Consider the following 9,807-nt stretch of genomic DNA (forward strand, 5'->3'; position numbering starts at 1 on the left):
ACATCCACCCAGGTCCCCTGAAGTCAAACACAACCCTTATGCAGCCCTCAATTAAATCAAGTTTGACACCCCTGGTCTAAAGTCACCCAGTCAGTTTCCACAGTTGATTGTAGACTTGAAATTGAGTCTCCATTTTTTATTACAAGTATTTGCCATTAAATTGCTGCCAACTCCTAGCAGCCACAGATTTTCTTCATGACTATCTTAACCACTCCATCACATTTTATTACCCTAAGTCTACAATATCCTTTTTGAGTTATAGTGGATACAATTGCACATACTCTTCTAATATAAGTGCACATAAAGTTGTGTAAAGGTATTTATTGGCTGTTTGATTTTCTATTCGAAATGATTTTGAGCACAGAATATTTTCTTTCAAATTATATTTATTACCTTAAAATAGTTTATTAGTAAATGTGACTATATAATTTTCATAGCTTTTAACTGCCATTTCCCTAATATAGGGAATCTTTCATTTTGAACCCTTCTCTTTTTAGCGTACAGGTCCCTTAAATACATAATGTAATGTAATGTCTGTTAAGCAATCTGGCAAATTACCATCTTGATACTAGATTGACTATGCCACTGCCTCCTATTCCCCCTGCTTGAACTGATGGAAGTGGCTCTGTATTCAGTACTATTTTGAAAAAAGCACCTTTGGGACAACCATGACCTGAATGACTGAGAATCTCCGCAGAATATTCAGTACCGTGGACTCGCGTAGGAAATGCAGTTCTTGCAAAGAGTATCACTTCAGTAAATGGAAATAAAATACCTTCCAGACCTTCCCCCTCCCCCCCCTTAGTTGCTGGGCAACCAGTGGTAAGCCCTTTCTTCCTCAATAGTCTATGATTTTGCAATATCCCGTCCGGTTTCCTCCCCTCCCACTCTCTCATTCATTCCCTTCTGTCCTTCTATTTCCCTCGCCCTCTCTAGCCACCGCTCTGCTCGGAAACGTCTTCCTTTTTTTTTTTTTTCCTTCCTATCATTCATCGGCCTCACATCCGGTTCCCGTGGTTCCTCGGCGGGGACTCTATGGTGTCTGTTTCCGGTCCCCAAATCGCCTTCCCTCTGTCGTTCGCTTTCAGTCTTTTGCCGCTCTTCCTTCTTCGGCTCGGCGGGGCCCGCGCCTGCCTTGCCATGGGTGCCTACCTGTCGCAGCCCAGCACGGCTAAGAGCTCCGGGGATGGTGTCGGCATTGGGCCGCGCCCGCTTCACTTCGGCTACAGCGCCATGCAGGGCTGGCGGGTCTCCATGGAGGTGAGGGCGGGACGGAGGGACTGAGGGCGGGAGAACGGTGTCTTGCTGGGCGATTCTGCCCTACGGGAGGCCGCAGCCTCGTTTCTTATGGCGGCTTTCAATGGGAAAAGCGCTCTGATTATTCTCAGGGCTAACGGCTAGGGATTCCCCCCCCCCCGTCATGGAGTCCCTTACACTGACGGAGCTGTTGATAGTTCGGTGCCCCAGTGGCACCGGCAGGCTGCGGAGGACCGCTGCGCTCGTTCTATCTGCCTGCTTTCTTGGCCTGAAACTGCTGGGAGTTTCCAGAGCTTGGTCCGCTGTAGTCGCTGTTTCCCCCTTCACCCGTCCTTCTCTTTTTCAGGATGCTCACAACTGCATTCCCGATTTAGACAGTGAGACTGCAATGTTCTCTGTATACGATGGTCACGGAGGTAAGGGTTACCCAATAACAAAAGTGTCCACTCGTTTAAGGACATCTGTTGGGACCGGGCCTTTTGAGAAGGCTGTCTTGTGGATCTTTTACATACCCACAATGCATTCTTATGTTTCTAATTGAAACTGACTAGGGTGACCAGTTTACAGCTAGTCCTTAACTTACCACCACGATTAGACTCAAAAATTTCTGTTGTTAAGTGAGACATTTGTTAAGCGAATTTTGCCCCATTCTGCCTCAGTTGTTAAGGGAATCACTGCAGTTGATAAGTTAGTAACCCGATTGTTAAGGGAATCTGGCTTCCCCATTGACATTGCTTGTCAGAAGGTCACAAAATTTATTTATTTATTTATTGGTTCGATTTATATACCGCCCTTCTCCGGAGACTCAGGGCGGCTTACAATGCGTTAAGCAATAGCCTTCATACTTTTGTATATACCTGCTTAGTAGGGCTTTTGCCCCCCCCCAAGCAGTGTTCTTTTTTATACAAAGTCATCTTATTGCCCCCACAATCTGGGTCCTCATTTTACCTACCTCAAAAGGATGGAAGGCTAAGTCAACCTTGAGCCTGGTGAGATTTGAACTTGCAGTAATTGCAGGCAGCTGGTGCTACTTAACAGCACTTTAGTCTGCTGCGCCACCAAGGGGATCATATGTTCTTGGGGCACAACAACGGTCATAAATACGAACCAATTGCCAAGCATCTGAATTTTGATCACGTGATCATGGGAATACCGGAAAGGTGGTAACTGAAAAATGGTCATAAGTCACTTTTTTCAGTGCCGTAACTTGAACAAACTGTTCTAAGTCGAGGACTACCTGTATTATTACAACATTGCCTTTGTAGGGAGTTTTGATGGTAAGCCTGATTAACCTCTCTGGATTTTGTAAATGATGGATTTGTCAATGCTGGAGTCCTAACTCAATTCTAACTCCTGTGTGCCTAATAAATGGGTCTTTGAGTTATTTCGGTGCTACCCAATTTGTTCAGCTTGGGAATGCTAATACATATTTTCTCTGAAACAAACATGAGGTTACTTGTGAGATGAAACAAGAGACTGTCAGTTTCTAACTGTTGGCCTCTTTGCTGTAGGAGAAGAGGTAGCCTTGTATTGTGCCAAATACCTGCCAGAGATCATCAAGGATCAGAAAGCATATAAAGAAGGCAAATTACAAAAGGTAAGATAGAAAGGCTATCTTCCGAAACTATAGAAGAGCACACCAAAGAAGTACAGCTAATTCTGTGAAGGATTTCATTTTATGATTCCATTCCATCTTTCCCCAATCTTTGGCATCTTGATCCTTTTAAGATATTTTCTTTGACTATGTTGTAAAAAACCTAAATTGCTTCTTAAAAACTAGAGTTTAGCATAAATATGAGGCCAATTCTGGTTAGAAATTGGCTATTTTTTGTGCAACAACAAAAGAGAAAGTGACAGAAATCTTTTTGTCCACTGGTATCAATTGTGATGCGGTGTAGTATTAACCTGTTTATTGGGGCTATTAAGAACTGTATCATACATCTTGAATAAGTTGCTATTTAAATAGTTTCTAATATTAATGGTGGTCACAAAGAAATCCTCCTTTATTTTTTCTTATTAGGCACTTGAAGATGCTTTTTTGGCCATTGATGCCAAGTTGACAATGGAAGAAGTGATTAAGGAATTAGCACTGATGTCAGGGAGGTCTCGAGATGAGGGTGATGAGAAAGAGATGAAAGTGGCAGATGAAGATGATGGTGAGTGAAGCAGCAACTTGCAGTCCAGTGCAGATCAGAGGCAAAAGCCAAGTACCAGAAGGGGAGCTCTTACGTCAACTTTGTATATAACTGAGATTAAATGCCTAAAGTGGAAGGATGTCTGAGATCACATTTCCTACGTTGTGTTAAATTTGACATAATTGACTATGCCAACTTTAAGAAAGAGCCTAGACAAAACCAGAGGTGGAGAACTAACAGTTCTAAGCCAGCATTGCTGGTGATTAGGGTAAAGGGAATTGTAATCCAGCATCATGTTTGCACTTACACGCCCCAAACAGCTGCAGCTTGGTAAAAAGTTTATATGATTAGGAAAACTAGTGTTGGGCCCAGTTATAGTGACATGTGACCTTAGGACCGGCAATTTGTAGTGAGAAAAATGATTCCATCTGTATTTTAGTAGGTAGATTGATGTCATGTGTAAAACTCTGTTCCTTTAGTCATAATAAATGACTTTCCTGAGCTATGATTTTAAAAAGGTAGGTAACTGGATGTGACATTGAGACTGGCTGCACTTTCTCCCCCAATACTCCCATGCAGTGGACAATGAGGAGACTGCCTTGCTGCATGAGGAGGCTGCAATGACCATTGAGGAGCTTCTGACTCGATATGGGCAAAACTGTGTCAAGGGCAAGCTGGGCCCACCAGGCAAAGATGTAACCCAGGAGGATGCCCGGGAGCCAAGTTTGAATGGTGAAGTAGATGCGGAGGAGCCCTCAAGGCGTCATAAAGAGGGTGAAGAAGAGGAGAAAAATGGCAAATTGTGCTCTGAGACCATCAGTACCTCCCATGGTCCAGATGTGGCTGGTGGAGGGGATGCTGCTACTTGCCAAAAAAAGACAGCTGAGGGAGCATCTCCTGCCAGTGGTGAGATGGAGCCATCCTGCTCGTCTGCAAGCAAGAGCCAGCAAGTGATCAAGTCAATGTTCTTTGAGGACAGTGAGGATGAATCAGAGGATGCAGAAGAGGAGGAAGACGACGATAGTGAGGTACCATCATCATTTGGGCAATGGGGGGAGGGGCATTTTGTCCTTCCATAGCTGAGCTGAAAAAGCAGAACTTAGTCTTCTTTACAGATGAAGGCTAAGAGGAAGGTACCCAGGTCCTTCATGCAGGACAGCAGCTAGAGCCATGGGGTCCATTTTATTTCTGTTACGGGTGGATGTATTACATTTTGATTAGGAATGCAGTGAGGATGAGGATAGCTACAGCAGTGAAGAAGAAGAATATGATACTGAAGAAGCAGAAGAGGAAGATGATGAAGACATGATGCTCCCAGGAATGGAGGGCAAAGAAAAGGTCAGTGTTTGTGAAGAAAGTGGGAAAGGAATAGGGGCACAGTGGTCCTTACTGAGATTTGCTGAGCTTCTTTTGCTCTTACCCTGGTTTGAGGCCCACTCTTTCAGTAAGTCTTGTGCTTCAGCATGGGCTCTCCTCACAATTCTCTTACTCTCCAGCCTGGCTCAGACAGCGGCACAACGGCGGTAGTAGCACTTATCAGAGGCAAGCAGCTAATAGTAGCCAATGCTGGAGATTCCCGGTGTGTGGTGTCTGAAGGTGGAAAGGCTGTGGATATGTCCTATGATCATAAACCCGAAGATGAGGTGGAATCGGCCAGAATAAAGAATGCTGGTGGAAAAGTAACCATGGATGGTCGGGTAAATGGTGGCCTCAATCTCTCCAGAGCAATTGGTGAGTAAACAGGTATGCATGTGCTAGAGTTATATGGCAACAGCCACTAGTGACAATGAACATCAAATCTCAGCCTTCAAATGACGAAAACATCACACATGCAATCTTTCAGTCTGCAGCCTCCTTTTCTCTGAAAAAGGAAGCTATTTCTTCTGACCTGGAGCTATTGAAGTGCCTTAAGTACAAAGGAAAAGGAATTATGTCATAGTATAAAGAAAATAGAACAATCGAAATATAGATTATAATGCTTCTTGTTTGCAAATCAAACTTTGGACTAATGGGATTCATTTTCAACAGTTGTCAAAAACCAGCTTTTGAAAACTCTAAAAGCAAAGGACTGACAACTTTTCCTATTGAATGTTCCAGCAACAATTAGAAACTTAGATCCATGCTGAACTTTAAAGCTGGCTTAATTGTGAACATGCCCATTCACAAGAATAGGCTTTAAACATGGTACATATGGTTGATGCCAACTGTGACTTGGCCAAAAAAATATAGCATAATGTGTGAATGTGGAATGTAGAGTGAAGCAAGAATTTGTTGCCAATAGTGAATCCTTTAATTAATCCTAAAAGTGGCTTAAATGTTGTAGATACGGTATTCTAGATCAGGGGTCTCCAACCCCCAGGCCACAGCCTATTACCGGGCCATGGCTGATTTGGACGTGGGACACGTGAGCAGCTGGTCAGTGCATGCACTCATGCAGCTCATCTTACATGAGCAGCAGACCGACACGCGCATGTAACTCAACACATGTGAACAGTGGGCTAGCACACAAGCACCGGTCCAACACTTGCATGGACCACTTCCCCCGCCAGGCCACCAAGCCATGAAGTTTGGGGACTAGATTAAATGGGTCTTTTAGCCAGCCCACCCACATTTGGGGGAGTTATTTTCAGGAGGATTTACTTTACTTTTTTGTTTGTCTATGGGAGCATGAAGCTCAAATTCTAGAATCTCCTCAATGAATATTTGTTATTAAGCCGGTTTGACTTGATCCATCATGGAAGTGAATCCCAGCTGCTTGATTTGGAAGAAATGGCATGTGTAGCTAGCTTCATACAAACCAGAAGTTAACTAAAAAAACAAAAAAGTATCAGTTTTTTGTATTTCTGTTTGAGAAATGTCTTGAATGTTCTGTTACTTACCGGGGGGGGGGGGGGGTATTTTTTTCAGTTACTGAGCATAGCCTAGCTTTCTCCTTGTTGCTGCACTTTTCTCTAGGACAGTAAATCCTCAAATAAATCTCTTGATCATTTTTGTATTTTAGGAGATCATTTCTATAAACGTAACAAGAATTTGCCCCCAGAAGAACAGATGATCTCAGCGCTGCCAGATATCAAGGTGCTGACAATCAACGATGACCATGATTTTATGGTCATTGCCTGTGATGGCATCTGGTAGGTGGAAATTGAGCTTTGGGGTAGACAAGAATCCTTGCTATGGTACTCAGCTGAAGCTTAATTTCTTTCAATATACTTGGGAGGTAGAGAGTGCTGATAACTTGTACCAAGTCAAGACCTGGAAGGGACTATAATTGCAAAACTGAGGGCAGGTCGATGTAATTGTAAGCTAATCTTCCATTTATTTTTCATGATCTCTCTCTTTTGCTCCTAATCCAGGAATGTCATGAGCAGCCAAGAGGTTGTGGATTTTGTTCAATCCAAGATCACACAGAAGGGTGAAGATGGAGAGTTGCGATCTCTTTCATCTATAGTAGAAGAAGTGAGTTGGAGACTGGGAGACATGACAGTTGAAATTAAGTATAGGAATATTTCTATAGTATATGGGGAAAAAAATTCAACTCTCAGGTTTAGCAGATTTTTTTTAGGCTACAAGATGAGAGTTCTATTTGATATAGTAAGATTGCCAGGAGAAACGATCTCTTTGGGGCTCCAAACAGTTTCTCATTGAAAGTACCTAAGGACTAGATCTTGGAATGCACCAGGCATGCACTGTTTACTGACTGGGTCCCAATTGATTTAGCCTGGGGAGCAGTCACTTGTCTTGATAACAAATTATCTTCAGGAACTGAAAAACGTTACAGGGTAATCATTAGGTTTGTAGTCCACTTCTAGCAAATCTTGTTTGGTTTACACAAAGATTCCTTCCTGCACGTCTATTTTCAGATTACTGGCAGGTATCTGAAACCATCAGACTATTAATAATAATATTTAAATTTATATTTAAATTTATATACCGCCCTTCTCCCGAAGGACTCAGGGCAGTGAACAGCCGTAGATAAAAAACATAGAATACAAAATTTAAAAATATATTAAGCAATTTGGCCCAACAGTTAAAATCCCCCATTTAAAATTCAAATTTAAAATTACACCATTAGAGAGATAGGCCAGCCCGGCTTGATGAAATAAAAAAGTTTTGAGGGCCCGACGGAAAGTATGTAGATCCAGAATCGTCCGTATCTCCAGAGGGAGCTCGTTCCAGAGGGCAGGTACTCCCACAGAGAAAGCTCTCCCCCTGGGGGCAGCCAGCTGACATTGTTTGGCCGACGGCACTTGGAGGAGCCCCTCTCTGTGGGAGCGTACTGGCCGATGGGAGGCGCTCGGTGGCAGAAGGCGGTCTCTTAAGTATCCAGGTCCTAAGCCATGGAGCGCTCTAAAGGTAGTCACCAACACCTTGAATCGCACCCAGAGGACCACTGGGAGCCAGTGCAGCTCACGCAGGAGAGGTGTTACATGGGAGCGCCATGACGCTCCCATAATCACCCGCACGGCCACATTCTGGAACCAGTTGGAGCCTCCGGGCGCTCTTCAAGGGGAGCCCCATGTAGAGAGCGTTACAGTAGTCCAGGCGGGAAGTGACGAGAGCATGAGTGACCGTGTGCAAGGAGTCCCAATCCAGAAAGGGACGCAACTGGCGAATCAGGTGAACCTGATAGAAAGCCCCCTTGGCCACAGCTGTCACATGTTCTTCTAAAGACAGCCGTGCATCCAGGAGGACACCCAAGTTGCGAGCCCTCTCCGTGGGGGCCAGCAACTCGCCCCCAATAGTCAGAGATGGCACCCACTGACTATATTGGGACGCCGGGAGCCACAGCCACTGGGTCTTGGATGGGTTGAGCTTGAGCCGGTTTCTCCCCATCCAGATCGGCCTCCAGACACCAGGACATCACGTCTGATATTTCTCTGTTCTTCGGGTTTAATGAGTGTATGTCGGAAGCTGAATTTCATGCTGAGTTCATTCTCTGGTTTTTGTCTAAACAGCTCCTAGATCGTTGTTTGGCTCCTGACACATCTGGTGATGGAACAGGCTGTGACAACATGACTTGTATCATCATCTCTTTTAAACCACACATCAATCAAGGCTCCCCTGCTGAGAGCAGCAAACGGAAAATGGAGGATAGCACAACAACTAGTCCCACAGAAGAGGGTTGTAGCAAGAAGGCCCGACAGGACTAGCAGCCAAGTTGGGTAGGGAATTGCCCATGCTCTCGCTGGACTCTTGTTTTCTAAACAAAGCTGAACTTTTGATGCCTGTTTTAGGCTTTTTTTATCCTTAGGGAGGCCCATTTTGTCTTTATTATTTGGAGGGGGAAAAGGATTCAGGGTGGGTCCCATTGGTCTTTGAAACCATTCCAAAGAGTGAATGGCAGGGAGGGTCATAATCTGACCAAAGCCCAGAAGGCAGTCTACCTGCTCAAACACTCTGTCACACACACACACACACACACACACACACACACACACACACACACACACACACGGAGAGACCACTGCAGCGTCTCTGTATGGTTGTTGCCATTTCCGTGCCTGTGATTTTTCTGTTGGCAGGAAGCAGTTTTACAATGTGGAGATTTCAGAGCTGCAGTTCTATTTAAGGCCTCCACTTTTTTTTTTTTAAATTTGTGGGACTGATTGCCATACCCCACACCCCATGGCTACCAAGCCCCAACTCTGTGTCATTCATTTTCAACTGAGATTTTTTTCAAACTAAAAACTAAAACTCTTTATCAGTGACTGTGTACTTTTGTAAAATTGTGAGGGAAGTAAGATGAACTGAACTATTAAGTAATTCATTGATTCTGTTGTCTCTTCCCTTTTCTTGCTCATTCCAGTTTCTTCCCAATTCCAAATCCTTTCCCACTGTGAGTTCCATGCCTATGACTTGCAAGGTCTTATTCTGCCCAAGCAAACTAGGACCAACCACACCTTGTCTTGTCCGTGGAAACTTTTATCTAAACCTTTATGATTTCCCCAGGAAAAGACCGATGCCCCCAATTCAGTTTTTGGGTTTTTTTGTAGAAAAGTAGGATTCTTTTCTCTGAATATAGGGGAACCTAAATTTAGCCGCATGGTTTTTATTAAGACTTGAGTGCAATCCTGTAGCCATGAAATATAGCACTCTTATTTTACAGTCATAAATTTCAATTTGAACTTGAAAAAAAAGTGGGAATTGGAAGCCTTTGAGAGACAAACCTTTGGCTTCCATTACCACCCTTAAAACTCCCCAAACATGAAAACAAGTTGGGCACCATTATTTTAGCCTCCCGCAAATGAGCCAAAATTGCGGATGTCACTGGAATAGCTCTTCCAGCAGGTTTGCCCTTTTTTCCAAGATGCTTTTTTTATAATTGTCTTTTCCCATTTTGTTGCATCTATTGTTCCTACACCATAGATTTGTATAAGGCTAACCCAAAGTTGATTTTCAACCTTTTTTGCCTCAT

At 43.8% G+C, this 9,807-nt stretch overlaps 1 protein-coding gene across 1 annotated transcript; it reads left to right on the forward strand.

The window, feature by feature from the left end:
* Positions 1–1,057: 1,057 nt before the first annotated feature.
* On the forward strand, positions 1,058–9,094 carry PPM1G (protein phosphatase, Mg2+/Mn2+ dependent 1G). Its single transcript, XM_070932153.1, has 10 exons — positions 1,058–1,260; positions 1,604–1,673; positions 2,769–2,854; positions 3,278–3,413; positions 3,972–4,420; positions 4,614–4,730; positions 4,889–5,123; positions 6,394–6,523; positions 6,746–6,848; positions 8,348–9,094. The coding sequence occupies exons 1-10, from the start codon at positions 1,141–1,143 to the stop codon at positions 8,540–8,542; spliced, it is 1,641 nt and encodes a 546-aa protein (XP_070788254.1). The 5' UTR covers positions 1,058–1,140; the 3' UTR covers positions 8,543–9,094.
* The last annotated feature ends 713 nt before the right edge of the window (positions 9,095–9,807 follow it).

The sequence above is a fragment of the Pituophis catenifer genome, unplaced genomic scaffold (genome assembly GCF_029215685.1).
Source record: "Pituophis catenifer annectens isolate HBS135680 unplaced genomic scaffold, rPitCat1.0.hap2 SCAF_1, whole genome shotgun sequence".
Taxonomy (NCBI): Eukaryota; Metazoa; Chordata; class Lepidosauria; order Squamata; family Colubridae; genus Pituophis; species Pituophis catenifer.